Below are 20,892 nucleotides of genomic sequence, written 5' to 3' on the forward strand. Positions count from 1 at the left end.
GAAACTTAATAATGTAAAACTTGCCCATAAGAAAAGCTCCAAACTGAGATAGCATCACCAGAGTATTCTTCCAAAGGAAGAAATGAAACCCATCTTACCAGACTCCTCTAGATAATAGAAAAAAAGGTAATTTCCCACCTTATTTTATGAGGCCAGTATAACCTTTATACCAAAAACATGCCAAAAACATGATGAAAAACAAGAATAATAGGCCAATTCTCTCACGTAGACATAGATTCAAAATATTAATAAATAAAATCCAGTGATATATGTGTGTGTGTGTGTGTGTGTGTGTGTGTGTGTGTGTATTTTTTTTGGCTGGGTTGGGTCTTCGTTGCTGTGCACAGGCTTTCTTTAGTTGTGGCGAGCAGGGGCTACTCTTCGTTGCGGAGCACGGGCTTCTCATTGTGGTGGCTTCTCTTGTTGCGGAGCACGGGCCCTAGAGCACGCAGGCTCCAGTAGTTGCGGCATGTGGGCTCTAGAGTGCAGGCTCAGTAGGTGTGGTGTGCTTAGGCTTAGTTGCTCCACAGCATGTGGGATCTTCCCGGACCAGGGATCGAACCCGTGTCCCCTGCATTGGCAGGCGGATTCTTAGCCACTGCACCATCAGGGAAGTCCCTGATACATATTTTTAAAAAGAAAATACTTCTTGATCAAATTTGCTTTATTCTGGGATTCCAGGGATGTTTCAACACAGGCACAAAAATAAAACAATTTACCACATCAATAGAATAAATGGGGGAAAATCCAGGGATCATCTCAATAGGTGCAGAAAAAGCATCTGATAAAATTCTACACCCATTTATGACTTAAAAGAAAAAAGTTTTTAGTAAAATGGGATTAGAATAGAACTTTCTTAATCTGATAAAGGGTATCTATAGAAAACATTAGTGGTGAACATACTGAATATTTTCTCCCTGAGTTCATGAACAGGACAAGGCTGCCTACTAGTAACAATTCTATTCAACACTGTATTAAAGATCCTAAACCATACAGTTATGCAAGAAAAATGGCAAAGGATTGGAAATAAATTAATAAACCTGTCCTTATTCATTGATGACGTTATTATATCCCTAAAGACTCTAAAAGAATCCTCAGGGCTTCCCTGGTGGCGCAGTGGTTGAGAGTCCGCCTGCCGATGCAGGGGACACGGGTTCATACCCCGGTCCGGGAAAATCCCACATGCCACAGAGCGGCTGGGCCCATGAGCCATGGCCGCTGCGCCTGCGCGTCCGGAGCCTGTGCTCTGCAACAGGAGAGGCCACAACAGTGAGAGGCCCGCGTACCGCAAAAAAAAAAAAAAAAAAAAAAAAAAAAAGAATCCTCAGACAAGATATTAGAATTAATAAGTAAATTTAGCAAGGACACTGGATACAAGAATCAATATATAAAAATCAACTGAACTTCTATGAGGCAGCACAAACTATTAAAAACACGGAACTTCTAAAAATTGATACCTTTTACAATATGTTTTGCAATTTAAAAAATTAAATATCTAGGAATAAATCTAACAAAATATGCATGACCCCTACACTAAAAACATTAAGATAAAGATGATACAGATCAGTGAAGGAATATACCATTTTTATGGATTGAAAGCCTCAGTATTATGAGATGTAAATTATCCTCATACTGATTTATAGAGTCAATATAGTCTCAATCAAAATCCTAGCAGTATTTTTTTTGTGTGTGGAAATTTTCAAGTTTATTAAAGAATAGTCAAGATAACTTTGAAGAAGAACAATGCTGGAGAACTTACTATCAGATGTCAAGACTTATTATAAAGTTACAGTAATTAAAGTAATGAGTGTGGTATCAGTGTTTCAGGAGAGACAAATTGACAAACAGACCAGAAGAGAAAGTCCTGAAACAAATCTACATATGGTCACTTGCTATATGACAAAGGTTATAATACAGTGCAAAGAAGAAAGAATGTGTATTTTGTTCAACAACTGGAACTGGGTCAATTGAATAACCATATGGGAAAAAAATGTCTTGATCTATAAATCACACCATACAGAAAAATCAATTCTAGATGCATTACAGATCTAAAGATGAGAAGTAAAACAATAAAACTGCTAGGAGGTAACAGAAGAGGGTAGACACAACCCAGAGGATAGACACAACCCAGGAGGTAGACAAAGTGTTCTTAAATAGGACACACACAAAAAAATCACTAGACAAAAAGGAAATGATTGATAAGTTGGCATAAAAGGAAGTGATTGATGGAGTACTGAATTCTTCATCTGAAAAATGGTCACATGTATATATTCACTCTGAGAAAATTCATCAAGTTATACAGTTATGACCTGTGCACCTTTATATATGAGCGTTACACTTCAATTTTTTTTTTTTTTTTGGCCATTCAGTGCAGCTTGCGGGATCTTAGTTCCCTGGCCAGGGATCAAACCCAGGCCCATCGCAGTGAAAGTGCCGAGTCCTAACCACTGGACCACCAGGGAATTCCCTATACTTTGATTTTTAAAAAAGGATTATTAGAGAAAGAGGGGTAGGAGAAGAGAGAAATAAAAGTCTGTGTGTCCACAAGCCCATGCTCTCAACCATTACTGCTTACTTATCTTTAGATTTTACCAGTAATTTAGGTAGATACTCTTTTAATTGGAAACTGAGGATCTTGGTGAATATGACTGATGAAAAAGGCCACTATTTAGGTCAAGAAACCCCAGCCCCTTTTAGGTCAGATGTGGCCTTCCTCACATCATCTGACTGTAACAGTTACACCAGAGAATAGTTTTTTCTTAATGGGCTGTTGTGGCTATTCCATTTAAAGTTTAAAAATAAGAATCAACCATTCAAAGGGGTGTTCATTTTGCAAAATTTTATGTTGGGACAATAGAAGTAATATGTCTGTAAATACAAATGACAAAGATTTGATTTTTATTAATGTTTATCTATTAGTGTGAAAAACATCAGGTTTCAAAAGCATATGAAACATAATATTACAATCTTTGTAGACTAGAATTATATAAACCATACGTTTCAATACAATGGAAAACTAGGAAAAGATCTATAAAGATATATATCAAAAGTTAACAAAGTTAACAGTTATTCCTTGATGTTTGAATGATTTTCCTTTTTTCTCCTATACTTCTATTTTTAATTCTACTGATAACAACATAAAGTTATCAAAAAATCTTTAAAAAGTACATTTTGTATTATTCCATATATATAAAGTTCATAAATAAAGAAAACTAATTGCTAGAAGTCTGGATAGGGATTTTCTTTGGAAACATAGGTAATGACTAGAATGGCACACAAGTGAGGCTTGTGGGATGCTGGTAATGTTCTATTTCTTGTTATGGGTACTAGTTATATGGAATGTTTAATTTTTGAAAATTCCTTGAGCTGTGCAATTTTCTGTACATTTATCAGTAACTCTAGGTGGAGTGAACTGGGGGAAAAGAGCCTCATATTTAATATAGATGAGCCCAGATTATATTAGCAACATTTTAAAAATAACTATTTATATGTTTGGTTTCTTACTTTCTTTTCCCTTACAATTAAAATACATTTAAAAAAAACTACCTAAATGAAGTTCTGGTTATTTTAGTTCAGCTAAAGAAAAATCTTACGGCATATAAATTAAAGTTACATTCAGAAGATTTCTATGTCAAAAATTTGATTACAGATATTAATTATTAGTGACATCACTTATATTTACCTGATAGTGAGGTTTATACCACTGCTTTAAGTCCCAATCCCAAAGAATCATCTGGGGGGAAAAAAAAAAAAGAGTTCACTTAGTTACAAATCATAAATAAATAAATATATGTAAAGACAAAATGGAGCATCTTCAATTACAGATACCTAAAATACCTTAAAGTTTGGGAGAGGAATTGGGAAGATTAGAATAAAAAATATCTCTAGATGGAATATTTTATTAATTACACAATCTGTGATTGAGAAATCAAAAGAGTCAGGATAAAGTCACTAAACTAATCTATATTCAAAATATAGATTCAAAATATCTATTACCACAGAACTGAAAATATCAATCCAGAAGCACATCCATTCACTAAAAATACAAGAAAAATGACAAATCACCGTTCTTCCCCCTCCCTACCCTCTCCAAAGGCTCATAATTTGTCATTTTAAACCAGTGACAGTAGGTGGTGCTATTTCCTTACCAATAAGGCACTTCTGTCAAAAGCACTAAAAAGCTTGCCCTTGGTTTAGATTAAGCATAAAGGAATGGATTTATAAAAAGCTACACACAACCCTTTTGATTCACAGATAATTAGTTTTCCTGTTTTTCTCCTTTATAGATTCTCAATGGTAACTTCTTAGTACCAGACTAGTTTTTTCCTGCCCTTCCCTTCCTAGCAGGCCGTGTGGTTACTTCTCCATCTCATAGTCACTGCTCTAGAAGATAAAATTAGCTTAAATTTGGCAAGCTGTAACTGCTACCTACCATTAATCCTAAATTTCTTTTAAGTTTTACTTAAGTAATAAATAGGTCTCCTCCTTTTGCCTAAATAATTGATTATAATTGTGATTTTCTACATGGCTTTGAACCCTAGTATCGAACATAAGCCTAGTTAATTTGTAACACAATCACAATTTCTATGTACTGAAATATTTGTGTTGTTTCTTGTCCTTGGTCGTAAGGATTCTGATTGCAAAAGATCATAAAACGTTATCTACTCTTTCATTGGTCGGATATTTAAATAAGGAGTTGGCAGATTTTTTTTCTGTAAAGGTACAAATAGTAAATATTTTAGGCTCTGCAAGCCACATAAGGTCTTCCATGGCATATTCTTTGGTTTTTGTTTTTGTTTTACAACCCTTTAACATGCAAAACAAAACAAAACAAAAAAACATTCTTAGCTCAGTGGCCATACAAAAACATGTTCCTGGCAGGATTTGGTCAGTGGGCTATAGCTTGCTGACCCCTTTTAAAAATTGTCAATTGTCATTATCACCATCCTTGCAGAAGGTCATCTCTTGCCAGTAAAGAGAAACCTATCTCTTCCCAAAGAAAATCCAGACCACTTACAAAATTCATGGACCAGTACCTGCAAAATGGCTATGGTACAGCTACATGCAAAGTACATAATATATATTAGTAGACTCATCAAATTTACGCAGTATTTTATATGGCCCTAAGTGTGGTCCTCATATAATTATTTCAGGTTTTGATTTAACCAGCATAAACTCTAGATTCTAGAGACATTAATCAATGCAGTTTAAGACATTAATAACTTCCTAAGAACATTCACATTAAGATTAAAATAACCTAAAATCCCTAAATTTCTTTTATACTTGATATACACGCTCCATTTTCTGCATGCTATTCTTACACAACTGGCTTTTTAGTCCCAACTGCAGTACTTTACTTCAGTCCTGATTTCAGCCTGTCCAAGTTTCTTTGGAGAGTGGAATGTCGACTAGCCTATTCACCATTCTTCCCATCATCATGACATCTGTAAATCTGATGTTTTCTTAAGTTCACTTTAAAAAGTACAGAATAAACAGGAGTGAAAACAGAACCTCAGGATGGATCACTAAAGATTACCTATGAGATTTGCGTCTGAGTCTGCATACTTGCCTAACATACTATCATCCAATCCATACCTCCACATTTCTTCTACAAATGATACCATCAAACGGTGACACACCTACACCTCATTTCTCCTAATCATTAGTCTGAGTAGAATTTGATTTCTTGCTAACTCCAGCGTACTTTCATTAGGAGGGTTTCTTAACACTGAGTCTTCCTTGCCTCCCACTTGCTATTCTGGCTTTGAATAAACTCTTAAGCAGTAGATCAACCTTATTTATAGTCACTTTCTCTGCGATCAAAAATACATTTGCCAAAAGGCAGCAGGTCTTAGTCTGAAATCCCCTGCATATTAGGAACTGAAAAGAGATACAGTGAAAGCCACAAATCGCTGGTAGACTGCCTTCTGTATAAATTGGACAACTAGAATATTAGCGATTTTGAGAAAACAAAATTTTCTGCATAAGTAATAGAAGATGTATAATCCAGGAATCATACAGCTGCAGCTAGGTACATCTTACAGCAGTGTTATTCAAGGTGTGGTCCACAATAAGAAAGTACAGAAATGAAGAGTAAATGTTTAGAAATTTTTATATCAATTTGATATTGTTGAGTTGATTTTAGTATATTTTACAAAAGCAGATTGGGGCAAAAACCCCAAAGCTTGATCCTTTTCTATATAGTTTGATGCCAGGAGACAAGAACATGGATGCATAGAGCTGCACTGTTTGGGGCAGCAAGAAAACTAAAAACGACCCAAATGTCCATCAATAACAGAATGGGGAAATTTTGGTACATTCATGCAGTGGAATACAATAGTGAAAATGAATGAAGGATAGCTACAACCTATATGAATGAATCTTAAAAACATAATGTTGAATGAGAAAAGTCACAAGACGATACATACAGTATAATTACATGCAATATAAAATAAAATATTCATTGAAATATACTTTTTAGAAATATAAACATACAGGAAACTATGAAGAAATTCTGGATGGTTATCTCTAGGGGAGAAGAAAACTGGATCTGGGAGTGCCATACAGGGAACTTCAAAGTTAGTGGTAATGTTCAAAGATAATGGTGGGTCGATAGTGTTTTTTGTCCTTAGTGTCTAAACTGGTAAAGAAGTAGAGGCAGTGACTAGAGTAAACTCTTGAGGAATTGTGCTATACATGGCAAGAATGAAATGGAGCAATAGCCAGAAAAGAATGTGGGAATAATACTTTTGTTGTTAAAATGGTAGGTTCTAGAGCTTGTTTCTACTTGATAGGAATGATCCCGGACAGTAGAACTAATGATAAAGGGTAGATAGAGTGCACGATTTCCGAAGGAGCAAAATCCTTAATGAAAATATTGCTCAATACCTCTATAATATTAGCACATAGATAAAATTTTAAACTAAGAAACAGTAATAGAGTATTAGCCATTATTAATCAAATCTGTGAATCACTAGTTCCTCAGCAGTCTGGAATATTTGGGGCGGGGGGGAGAACCAATTTAGTTTACATATATTTCAACATTGTGAACTGCAAGATTAATTCTGATTTCCACAGAAATATCATCTTAACAATTATATTTTGTTTTTATCTTTTATTTTTTAAAAAACTTTTGGCCAAGCGGCTTGTTGCATCTTAGTTCCCTGACCAGGGATCGAACCCATGCTCCCTGCACTGGAAGCGCAGAGTCCTAACCACCGGACCACCAGGGAATTCCCAACCATACATATTGAAAACCGAGGCAGGTGCCCTAAGGCCTGCATTATTCTGCCTGACTACAAATCATCCTAGGTAAAGTATTTTCGTGTCATTTGAATATTATTGTTTATATCTATTGAATTTGCATTTTTTGCATTGTTACATTATGTCTCCAGTCCAAAAAATAAATAGCTCAAAATTGGTTTCCTAAGGCTTAAGGTACTAATAAAAATAGTAACAAAACTCAGAATGAATGCTAAGCCTGAATCAAGAGCAAGACTCTAATGCAATCTGACTACAAATCTGTGGGTGTGATGATACCACACAAACCCATAAAAAAAAATTACTAAGTCATACAACAGTGACCATCTAAAAACTGGACTTTTTTTTAGACTCGCAATTCATTCACCTTATATTCTTCTGAATGTTGTCCACTTTGAAACTTTTATGACACTCAAACAAAATGTGAAGACTTTTTAGTAAACCAGTAGAACTTTTCTAGAACAATCACATTATGCTTTCTTATATGAAACTGAAGATTTTTGTTCCTAAAACAGAAGTGACATAAACTAGAGGCACCATTCAGATTCTGTGCTCCTCATAGGAAAAGCGTATTAAAAAAGATAAACTGTTGCTGAGAGACTTGTAAAACTAGCCACACAGATGATAAACATTATGCTGGAAGAGAGAACGGACCAAAAAATTTCCAAAATGTATTTACTATGTGACACCTTGGGACATCACAGAACTGAAAAGGCATATAAGGTAAAAGAGTAATTACTGTCATATTTGTACACAGCAAATACTTTACTTTACTGGTAGGTAAATGCACTCATGTGATGAATCCAAATCAGCTCTTGGTTTATGTGCGATACACACAGCAAAAGATGGCAGCCGACTTTTTTATGTGTTTATCATTGAAAAACCCATACTACGAAATATGATTTTTTTTCCTATTTAATGATTATTTTGTAAACTATGATAGAGACTTGAAAACATGTGCTGGAATCAGTTCTGAGAGAATCTGTACAGCAAGGAAGAGCCTCGCTAAACAATTAGAATATCCCTTAACTGCAGATCTACCACTGCTTTATTCACAGAAAACAGCTGGTAGTTGAAACACACATGCTGGGCACAGTTCAGTGTTAAAGGAATAGCATTAAGTGTAAATGCACTCCATTTTTGGCCACAGAAAGTACATCTTTTCAGTGTGCTGTGGGAAAATGGAGTGCAAAGAAAAACTATAAATAGCAAATAGAAGTAGTCAATAAAATGCAAAGAACTTCTATTTCTCAAGTTTTAAAGCGTGACAATGACCATTAACTTAGCAACTGACACAGCCTCAAAAGTAATCTTCAGTGAGAAATCTCTTTATGATTTGAGGGTCCATGTTGAATTTGAGTATTCAGAAACAACAACCAAAACAACTACTTGCTACTTTCCACTGTAAATTATAATTTTGCTTGAATTTTTCTAATTTAAGAGAAATAGAGAAAAGAAAAGAATCTGGTTGGATATATGTGCTGAATCTACAACACACAACCTATTTACTCATCAGTGAGCTGAAACAGAAATACCTTTAATATTGCAAACAATGTTCACTGATAATGTACTTATTTTAGTTTTTAAAAATTATGAATCATTTTTATACATTTATCTAATATTGGTAGGCGCCTGCCACACATACTGAATACACAGTGGATGGTGCATGGATATTAAAAGTTTAAGAAACATTGGTAGAAGCATTCCTTCCTCCTATATAATATGTAGCTCTCTTAAAATTTTACTTCCAAGTAGACAGTATATGCTCTGTATATAAACTCTTCCCAAGTCAGCAAAACCTTAGGCATCTAAACTTCAATCTCAATAGCAAGGTAGATCCTATAAATAATTTAAATATAAGAATAAATAATTCAACTGCTAAATTTTCAGTAAAAAAAGGAAGTTTCAGTGGCTATGGTATGTTCTCAAAACATGGTTCTATTATACTATAAGACATCATTTAATGAAAGTATGAAATTTTAATTGCTGGGTTTTTTGTTTGTTTGTTTGTGGTACGTAGGCCTCTCACTGTTGTGGCCTCTCCCGTTGCGGAGCACAGGCTCCGGACGCGCAGGCTCAGAGGCCATGGCTCACGGGCCCAGCCGCTCCGCGGCATGTGGGTTCTTCCCAGACCAGGGCTCGAACCCATGTCCCCTGCATTGGCAGGCGGACTCTCAACCACTGTGCCACCAGGGAAGCCCTAATTGTTGTTTTTAGGAGCTTCCAATATTACATTTGTCTGTTTCCATCTAAACTCAAATACAATATCAGAAATTAGTACATATTTCACACACTGTAGTTATCTGTTCAAAAATAATTTTTAAAACAGCATTTTCTCATAAGTAACATATGAGGTGCATACTATTTAAAAAATTCTTTTAGTTGATTTGATAAAGTAAACCCAAGACTGTGCCTTTATACAAATTCAGCTTTTCTTTGTGGTTATAAAGTTGAATCCTGGTAAAAGTTTCTCTTTGAATATGTTTATAAGTCCAACATGCTTTACAGAGCTCTACAAAACCACCAATACCACAGAGAAACATCAGCAGCACAACCAGGAGATGTTATCAGGTTCAATTACGTCAATGAGGTTTTATTTCATTGTTCCCTATGTAGACAAAAAGAAAAATATATATGTGTCCTCAAGTCAAGCTCACAGAACTGTGATATTTATGTGAAATTTGAAAGATTGTCTATTATGGTACAGCTGTGAATTAACGTTACAGCATCCTTTATTCTCATGTTTCTTGTTGACATTTTGCTTGAGCTTCATGTATAAATCTAGGCTAATGAAATTGACTGAATTTCAGTATTTCCAACTTTTTCTATTTCTATGCCTTCCAACTTAGGCCCATTTAACTCTGTGTTTATTGAACATAAACCAAAAACATAAAATAAATGGACTGCCAAAAAGCTAAACTAAAACTGTACTTTCTAAGATAGTAACCTTGACAAATAAGGGCCCCAGTCAGAAAAACTGACAAGCAGGGGAAAAAAGGTGTGTGTGAGGGGCGGGGTGGGGTGGAAACTAGTATTACTTGGAAACTAATCTCATTTACTATTCTTACTAATCAATCAAAATATATGATTACAGCCGTGGTGACGTAGACTGTAAGCTATGCCCCAGCACTATGTTAGATGCCTAATACCTAATGTCTTCTTTAATCTTTACTAGAATTCTTCGTGGTAAGCCTTATTTCCTCATTTTACAATTGACACAACAGAGACTAAAAAGGTGAAGTAACCTGCCCAGAGTCACATGATTAGTAAGTGGCAGAGACAGAAATTAAATTCAGATCTGCCTCATTCCAAAACTTTAAGGATTCTTAATCATTATTCTACACCACCTTATAATTATTACCATTTACTACTGTTACTATCAACACTACTATGTGCTAGCAATATGGCAGGTGCTTGGCAGCCATGTAAAATCACAACAATTTTGCAAGTAACCTCATTTATATATGGGCAAGTTGAGGCTTAGCGATTATACTAATTATTCTGTATTTGCCTCCCAGATCCCTTCTTTGCCCTCCTTGCCACCCTGGGGAGGCTGGGCCCTACACTGCATCTCCTGAGCTCCCATGCAGCTGGCTTCCACTTAGGCTGGGAGATGACAGCAGGAAACCGGAGTTTGGGAGGAGAGAGAGGTGATTATTTCTTCTCTGCTGCCTCCATGACTACAGGTCTTAACCAGATGGTCTTCCCTTCACAACTTCAGCTGTGACTCTGAACACACCATTTCCACCCTTGTTCCATCAGCCTCAGGTGAGGTAACAGCTTTCCATAGTTACTAGTCTCTTGTTGCCTAACCACCCCTTGTCCATCATCTTAACTCCGCTCATTCTCTCAAAGTAGATTCTTCATTAAAATCTTTTTATTTGAACCACCTTGGAGTGAATTCTATTTCTTTTTTGCACTCCTAAATAATACAGGGACATTGTTAACCAAGTTCTGTCAAGTGTCAGCTAGGAAACTGCAGAGCTAGAATTTGAACTCAGATTTATCTCCCTACAATTTTATTCCCTTTCTACTACTATGCTTGAAGGATAATTATTTAAGCTTTTAATGAGACCTTTCTTTCCAAAAATGATAAATAAAAAAGGATCATCAAATCATCAAATTACCCTCCAATCCCGTATTTCCTGCATTTCATTCTGTTACTACAGATGAACTTCCTGAACTCTAGTCAATGGCTTACTTTTCCATAAATGCACTAGGTCCAATCTGCTGGTACCTACCTGAGGATATTTCACAAGCAGTTCTCTCCCTGTCTGCTACATCATCATTTTCTCTCTCTACTAAGTCATTCCCCTTAGACTATAAACATGCCACAATTCCTCACTTCTCACACACACATACTTTCTCATGATCTTCCTTATACTCAGTCTCTATCCCAGTTCTTTGCTCCCCATTTACAGCAAAATTCCTCATGAGTGATGTTTACTTTTTGTTTCCAATTCTTCTCCTACAATTCTCTCTTAGCTTTACTAGTTTATCTGCTGGTCCTTGAACATGCCAGGCAATTCCAACAAAGATTTTTCTAAAGCCGTACTGATAATTCAGATTTTATAAAGTAGCACTTGAAATGTACATGTAAGTTTGGGTTTTTTTCTCTCAAGAGTACAAAACCAGAAACAACAATATTTAAAGGGACAGAGGACAGACATAGGTTGAGTGAGAAAAATATGAAAAGTCATAGATTGTTTGAAAAAGATAGAGATTTAACCTCTAAAAGTACCAACTACTTAAACCTCTATATCCTATTGATCTTATGAGACTTTTGTTTTTATCATTTGATGTTCTGAAATTGAGTAAAACACCTTTTTTTTTTTTTTAACCTTTCAGAATCCTTTTAAAACAGTTCCATACACCGTGGTCTAATTAGTTGTGCTAAGGGAATTCAAGCACAGAGAGCCATTTTCTAAATATACTATGAAATCACCTCTATTTCACCAGTATTCTTAATCTCTGATTCACTCCAGATGTTTTCAAGTTTTTACCTACCTGCTTCTCTTCTAGACCTCCTGTGTCCTTCCAGATATATGAGTTGGCACATGCCTCAACTGGCCTATGGTTAAGCAGAATTTTATCTCCATCCCAGACATGGACTCTACAATCCCACCAAGAGATACATATTCTGGGGAGAATGTGCCAAAAATAACTGAAAAAAAATGGGATTGTAAGCCTATAACTTGTTTTCCTCCTACTGTGAATAATGTTTTCCTTTTAAGTTAAAATATAATTTTCAGTATAATTTAAGCAAAAGATTAAATTAATAATAGCTAATATTTAAAAGATAAAAATGATAAAAAAGATTAAAAAAAGATAAAAATAAAAAAGATAAAAAAAAGATAAAAATATTTAAAAGCTAAAATATGTAAACAATTCAGGATTGCATGAGGACCTTCCTAATAAATGTTCTAGAATTCTAGGCACAATTTATGAACAAGACCAAAAGAGAAAAAAAGGTTCCTCACCTCAAGCACAGGAATATGCTACAAACTTGACTCCAATCTGGAAAGAAAACTGGATCACAATGGCCTTCTCTCAGGGGAGACCTGAGATCAACCTCAAATGGTGGTTTTATGACCATATCTAAAGCCATCTCCTTCTATACATACAGTAACTCAGGCAGACTGATGCCAGAGTCCAGGTTCTCAAACACTATACTATACTGTTTCTCACCTACTTAAGGCTCAAACAGAGGAAGCTGGGTTGCTTCCCCACGCCCCCACCCCAATCAATTCTATACGGTTCACACAACTAAAAGCTCCATAAATTGCACAGACATTCAAGTAAAACAAAGGGACTAGCTGGTCCTAGGCAGGCATACCCTCTGCCTAACAAAGCAAATACAGCATATATGTTTTCTCTGATTGCCCTTTATAATTTATCTGAGAACAGACAGATTATAGTTTAGACTTAAGAATGGTGAACCAACCAAAGACACCAGTCTTACTGGTAAAATAATTACATATATGTATGGAGGGGAAATAAAATAACATGCAAATTCTCTGCTGGAAGTCCCTTTGTTTAGGAATCCTCCTCCTTGGCTCTTCTGATATTTATGACTCTCTAATGCATTTACATAGACACGAGCCTTGTATTCCCAAATAACACAATGGAGAGTCCTAATGGTATTTCACCATGGGCAGAGAGTATATTTCATCAACAATTTGTGATCTCTGCCCCAAGAGGAGTACTTGAAGTGGGTTAGAATACTGCTGTAGGAGAAAATCTAGAGATTCCTTCCAAGGGCTCAGCTCCAGGCTTTGATACCCCTCGGCGGTCTGCCTACTCTACCCTTCCTTTGATCACTAGAACTATCAGAGCCAGGTATGGGCCCAGGACCATTCCGACTGGAAGTTTCCCATCTTCAAACATGTCCAACCCATTTGGACAGAGGGTGGAAATCACTGTGGGTAATAACTAAATATTGCTTGGGTCATTTGAAAGAGAACACATGGTGACCTTTAATCAGTCTCAGTCTTTTAGTGTCCTCAAATTCCTACCTCACTGCAACTAAAACAAAATAAAACCTAGTTAAAAGGGGGAGGCAACTTCAAGTCTAGCAAACCACAGGCAACAAAAGTGTGTTTACTACATTAGGTACTCTTTTGGGAGCTTATATATATCATTACATTCAACCTGTGAGATCAGTTTTTATAAATAATTTGTTGAATGAATAAATGACTCATTTTTAAATCCCTCTTCTTCCCCGTATCAATCTATTTTGATCTAGATATTTCTGATTTTCTATCACCATATTTTCACATTTTTATCATATCAAGCCTTGATCACTTTCAACAGCCTCCAATCAATTTTATCTACTTTATACATCTTCAAAGCCATGTTATCATGATACTCTCCTGTTAGAAATATTCAGAGTATATTTGAGCTTAGGGGAATTTAGAAGTTAATTCCAATCTTCTCATTTTACAGATACTAAAGAAAACAAGGTCCAGAGTAATTGATTTTTTCTTTGTCTTTTTTACCTCTGTCTTTTTTACCTTTGTCTTTTTTACCTCTAACCTCACTCAACTAAAAAAAAAAATCTACCTGTAGGCAGACAGTCAAGTAAAACAAAGGAACTATTTGGTTTTAAGTGAGCAAGCCTCCCCCAAAGAAAATAAAAACATCTTTTTCTGATTACCTTTTATTTTATAATTCTACCAACCAAGCTCACATCTGATTATCTACCCAAACCCATGCGGGGGAATTTAACAACAAAAATCTGCTTACCACTTTCTACATCTGACTTAAACCTTCCTATTTTCCTTGGTTCCTATTCTCTACTTCCTATCTCTTAATCTCAGTTAAAAGTAGCTGACCTCTTAAAACAGAAGAAATACTTGAAGGCTACAATGGAGGTATTCTTTAAACAATAAAGCTTGTTGAAGGTAGCAACTGCACGTTCATTTAGAAAGTAACAACCAGAGCTTAGATTATTCTATATGAACTAGCTCACTGCCAATATGGTAAAGATTCAGGACCACAAAGAACTCTTATTCTGTCAGATGGCTACATCTCTGAAACATAAAGGGCATTTCATACAAAAAGGACTATATAGGAAAGTAGCACAGGTATATTTAAGAATATTTTCTTACCACTTATTTATATAACTTTTCATGGGTAAAATTTTAAATACCTAACAGAGATACATTAACTAGGACCTTACCTGATTTTATTTTAGAACTGAATATTAAATTTAGCAGATAGAGGTATTAAAGGAAATTATCATAAAAGCATCAAAGTAGATTTTAATTAACCAAGAAAGAAACTTAAGATCAATGTATACTAACAAAACTATTTTTTTACACTTAAAATTAAATTCACCATTTTTCAGTTGGGAATTTTATTAGGTAGAAATTATTCAAGTTGCCGGCAGTATCTGTTTGACACTTATTTGAGTAAACAAGTTTTGTCATAGTAACAGATTAAAATTAAGCAAAGATACTAGCCCCATACTGACTTGATCTGGAAATGAAAAATGGAACCTCTGATCTATTAAAAAAAAATCAGATTTCCCCAAGGATCATCACAGTATCCTAAACTAATGAAACAAAATGTACTAAAACCTGGGCTTCCCTGGTGGCGCAGTGGTTGGGAGTCCGCCTGCTGATGCAGGTGACACGGGTTCGTGCCCCAGTCTGGGAGGATACCGCATGCAGCGGAGCGCCCGTCTGGACCCTGTGCTCCGCGGTGGGAGGGGCCACAGCAGTGAGAGGCTCGCATACCGCCAAAAAAAAAAAAAGTACTAAAAGTTTTATGCTTTGCATAAGCAAAATGACTTTTTAATAAATTTAAAATATAGAGATAAATTTAACACTACATTTTAATAAAAATTTTACCATGTAAGAGACCACTAAACACTAATTTTCCATGTATAAAATAGAATAAAATAATAAAAATCTGGGAATTATTTAATTTGAATTATTATTATAATGTAACATGGATCATAAAGAAACTGACAGTTCAAAAGCAAGTTTCAAATAATTTCTAGAGACCCTTTCTAAAAACTGAGAGCAACTACTAACTCTTCAGTGTGCTATCAATTTATTTTCCCAAACATTAAACCTTCTGACAGTGCTGTACAAGTAATAGTCACCAGTAGTTACTCCAACTGGCAAAGAAAAGGAAACCAGATATTAAGGTCTGTCAATGATCAATGTATTAGTAAAATTTTAAAAATAGTTCTATTCTTAACTCAGTAGTCTTCCCCCCCCACCCCAAATTAATGGCTGCTCCCTCATTAGGGGACAAATGCACACCAACCTAGCATTTCGCTGAGATTAGTGAGTCTAGCACAGTGGAAAACTGTGCTAATTTTTGACCACGAAACTATTACAAAATAAACTAACCTACTCTTTTTTGGTATGCTGATGGTTAATGAAGACAGCTCAATAAACTCTCAGGCTGGCAGTATGTATGTCAGTATAGGCAGTTTACTAATTCACCAATTATTAATATAAATCAGATGTAAATTATGCACCTTTAGCCTCCAGGAGAACAAGAGCATCCCAGCATCTAGCAAAGTGCGTACCTAGCACTTAGTTGCTTAATAAATACTTGTAGAATGAATTCACCTAAAAATATCACTTGTCACATTATATAAGTTTGAAGTTTTGGTTATGTAGCCTATTAATACTACTAATAAGAGCTAATATTTATCGAGAGCTTACTATATGACCTGTTGTCCTTATTTTTACATTTAATCATGGCTGAGAGAGACTATCTAACTCGACCAAGTTTACATGGCAGGTGAGTGGTAGAGCAAGAACTCAAACTGGTTTTTCTACCTACAAAATCCAGAATTTTAATGACAGTATTATACTGGAATATTCAGAATTCATTATTATGCTAAGAATCTCTACTATGTAACTCTCATCTCCCAGCAAAGGTCAGTTTACAAAAATGTGAAAGTAATGAATTTTCAAATGATAAATAATTACAATACATTATTTGCCTTCCTGGCTTTTAGTATTTGGTCTCCTGCTGAAGTTGAGCTCTTAACCACTTAAAAAAACATCTGCTTCTATTAGAGAACAGAACAACTTTATGCAATGGAAGAAGTGGGCTACCAAATTAGAAAACCAAGGGCTGAACTACTTTTGTTCCAGATGTCAGGATATAAAAGGCACTATCTTAAACTTGTTGTGAAGATAAAATTAAGAATGTACTTTATAAAAAACAAAGTACTACAAAAATGCTCATAAAATATTTCATGTGTTTATATGCTATTGTCTAAAATACATGTTGTCTAGATTGCTCACACTTAGAATATGTTACCATGCATTACTGTGTGAACAATCTTGCCCCCTATTCTGGATATTCTCCATTTGTCCCTTCAGATCCACTCTCTTAAATGGCAGTGTTTGCTTAGGAAGCAGACCATTTTGGACTGCATCAAAAGGTTGTTTGTCATCTGGCTTTTGATGGGGGACTACAGGAGGCACCAGCAGGAAAGGAGAGGGCAAGAGGAAAATGAGGCTGAGGTATTTATAGGTGGGGATATCATCAGCTCCTTCCTCAACAGCACAGGCTGGCAGTGGCTGGATTCTTCCACTAAAAGCTACAGCTCCTGTTGGGGACCCTCGTCTACAGATCCTACAGTTATATCCCTTGTCTCTTCAGGCCTTGGGTGGTAATAAGGGTTATTTCCTCTAACTCCCTTCACACTTTTATAAATAGTCCTTTACTAAATGATCCTCAGTTACTCCATTTTAGTGTGTCATTTGTTTCTTGCTGGGACCCTGGCTGATACACTACCTAACTAGATTATAACGTCCCTTGATGATTTAGGCACTGTTTTTCGTATTTCTTCTTTAATATCCTTAGCACCCAGCAAAAACACTTGCATGTAAATAAAGTACACTAGACAGAAAATCAGAATATCTTAGTTATTTTCAATTCTACCAATGACTAGCTTCCACTAAACCTTGGAATCTTAACTGCAAAATAAAGAAGTTGGATTAAAGGGTAATCTAAAATCTGTTCCAGAAATCATATACAAGTATTATTTTCTCTACTGATAGTTGAAAGCTCACCAATAGAGATTTATTTCTTTGTGTTTGGATAATCATGGGATCACTTAAAAACAAACGAATAATTGTTTAACTCAGTGTCGGTACTTTTTATTTAAAGGGCCAGACAGTAAATATTTTAGACTTTGTAAGCCAAAAAGCAAAATCAAATCTACTATGTAGGTACTTCTATAATGAGACAAACATATTTTTCTATAGTTTTTTATTGAAAAAATTCAAAATATAATAATAGTGAGTATAAGTTTTTGTAATGCAGATCTGCACATGAGAAGAATAAAATTAGTTTGGAAGGAGAGCATTTCATTTAATTGGGACTCAAAAATTGGTATTCCCTATCCTCAACATCAATGTTTACCTGTAATGCTCATCTGTAATGAGATTTTATATATTTCACCTCTGAAAATGTCTTTTCATACAGATAGGGACTGGCAAATATTGGTACCAGCCCACAAGTATATGATTTTAATTGTGCATATTCACCACTTGAAAGGTATTTATAGAATTATATTAGATTCTTCTCCTGATATTTACATTTTAGCATGTCATTACATTGCAGATAATGCATTCCAGTGGAAGGTTACTTGGAAGTTCCCTGACTGTGCAGTTAAATGGATTTTGAAATATGGAAAATCCTTTACTTACATTGAGTTCTGAATACCACTGCTAAAACCGTACTTTGATCTAGGAAATATAGCTGCTGCAAATTTGTATGGAAATGGAGATCCCACTTCCTTTTTTAACTTTTGACAACATGTAAAGCAGATTGACATTACTTGTGATCCAAACAACACTCACTGTCATCAAAATCACTTTTACCACAGTATAAATTTTGCATTTAAGCATTGTTATTCCTCGTAATTTTAGGTTGAATTCGTTAAGAAATATTACCAACTCCGTAGCATAAGCAAATTTCCAAAGTCATTCAGTTTTTAATAATAATGGTTGAAGGTGGTTCTCTCATTCAGAAAAATTTCAATCTCAGCCTTGAGCTCAAAATACACAATAGATAATAGTAGAATATTACAGGGATTGTCTTTCCAAGACTGCAGTGTCCTGGTTTGGGAGCCAGTAAAGGAGGGGAGAGGGTGCATAGTGAAAGGTATATAGAACTTTGTTATACAGCAGAAACTAACACACCATTGTAAAGCAATTATACTCCAATAAAGACATGAAAAAAAAGGTATATAGAGAGTTCAAGTCTAAGCAGACATAATTAAGGATGAGGAGGTCTAGAAATAGCAAGTTTAACAGGAATACTATCAGAAACAAAAATCCATATGTATAAAGAAGATACATCAAGGGTATGGCTGCTCACATTCTGAACATTGTTCAGTTTTCCAAAGGACTAACTGCAGAGTTCTTTTAAATAATGCCATCTATAAAACAGTAACAATAACTCAGAGGTTATATAAAGTGAGATAATACTCATGAAGAGCTTATGTACTACTCTACAAACTGTCTCAATAAATGTTAACATTATTTATTAGTATTATTGATGTTAATAATAATGAGTTCTCGTGACTTAAGTGCTTGTTTACAAAAAGTTAAGGAATAGTGAACATTGAAACTAGAAGTGTTAAGGAAACTATCCAGTAAAATTAGATTATCAAATTAAATGATCAAATTACCAAGGAAAAAATAAAACTGAATTTCCATAAATATCCAGGCAACTCAAAAAGGAACAAATAATCCAAGGAAAGTGAACTATCCCTCTAATGCTAAAAATGCATTTTGAAGTTTTTGCCTGTCTAACTGAGTCAAGTCCTATCTCACAACTCGTATTACTTTGTCCATGTCTTTGTTTGTATGTTATTTAACACAATCTAAACAGGAAGTTCCTAAAACACAAGTTTCCACAATTACTCTATCTTGTTCAAAAATAAAAATAAATAAGCCAATCAGACTTTATTGGTGTGGAATAAACTATTTTCATAACAATTCTTCTTTTTTGACCTCTAAAGCAAAACACCATTTAGTCATCTAAAATTAAGTGGAGCTTTTAAAATCTCCAGGGCCTGCTTGAGTTTTCCAAGAAAAGTAATGATTTTAAGGCTTTATGTGCATTTTACTTACTAAAATATTTGAACACGAGTTGATTGAACATTGCAGAAAATGTTATTTATTATCTTCCTATGGAAAACAGTAATGAATATGCAGAAAAATTTAAGTCAATTTTACAGACCATTTTCATATTTATCAACTTATTTATTTTATTATGCTAAAAAAAAAGTTTAAAAGCAATATGGTCGCTGTGATCAGATGGGTGGCTCTTGCTCCCCTCTGATCCCCTAAAAGGGATACTTAAACTTACACCATTCTGTTTTCAATTAAATTACCTCTATCACTTAAACACAGAGGCATAAAAATAACAATACTTCTCTCTGGAAGAAAATGGGGATGGATGGTTAGCTTAACATTTACCTAAGGAAATCAAAGCTATTGGATTCTTAAACAATTTTCAGCTTTATTAAAGAAATCAGAATTGGCATCTGAGAATAATATGTTGACTTTAACCAAACAATGACTCAGTTTATGAATCCAAGGATTCAATAATATCAAATACTATTATTACTGAAGAGATTTCATTAAAAAAAAACTCATTGAGAGCATTCAATTTTATTTTGACTTTAAAATTCAGGTATTTGTTTACATTTCCATGTCTTCTCCTAGACTTTTTGATGGCAAGGTTCCTTCCTTATTTATCCCCAGTGACTAACAAAGTACATGGTTCATGGAAGGCACTCAAATAAATAAATATTGAATGGATAAGTGAGTAAATAAAAGCCAACTATCAAGGTGAGCCTAAGAAAACTGTGACCTGCTGAAATGTTTACAAAAACATCATCTTCTTGACATGAAATTTGTGCAGACTTTGGAAAAGTCTCCTTCAAATACCCTCACACAAATTACTAAACATTCAGAGAAAGTGCTGGTTTGGCATTTATTTCACTACTTGATTTTTAAAATAAAGCTGTTAGAATACTCAGAAGGTCATCCAGCACATACTGTAACTGCATGCATATGAACAAAAGGCAAGTGAACAACAAATAAGTTACTGTGATAGCTTTTCTAAGAATGCAAGTTT

At 34.9% G+C, this 20,892-nt stretch overlaps 1 protein-coding gene across 3 annotated transcripts in view; it reads right to left on the minus strand.

The window, feature by feature from the left end:
• The window catches only part of PDE3B (phosphodiesterase 3B), a 177,025-nt gene that overhangs the window by 65,973 nt on the left and 90,160 nt on the right, over positions 1-20,892 (minus strand). For all 3 annotated transcript variants that reach the window (XM_060303477.1, XM_060303479.1, XM_030831481.2), the window contains exon 2: positions 3,683-3,733. In XM_060303477.1, the coding sequence (XP_060159460.1) occupies positions 3,683-3,733 (51 nt within the window). The remainder of the gene's footprint in view (positions 1-3,682; positions 3,734-20,892) is intronic.

This window comes from Globicephala melas, chromosome 8, assembly GCF_963455315.2.
Source record: "Globicephala melas chromosome 8, mGloMel1.2, whole genome shotgun sequence".
Classification (NCBI taxonomy): domain Eukaryota; kingdom Metazoa; phylum Chordata; class Mammalia; order Artiodactyla; family Delphinidae; genus Globicephala; species Globicephala melas.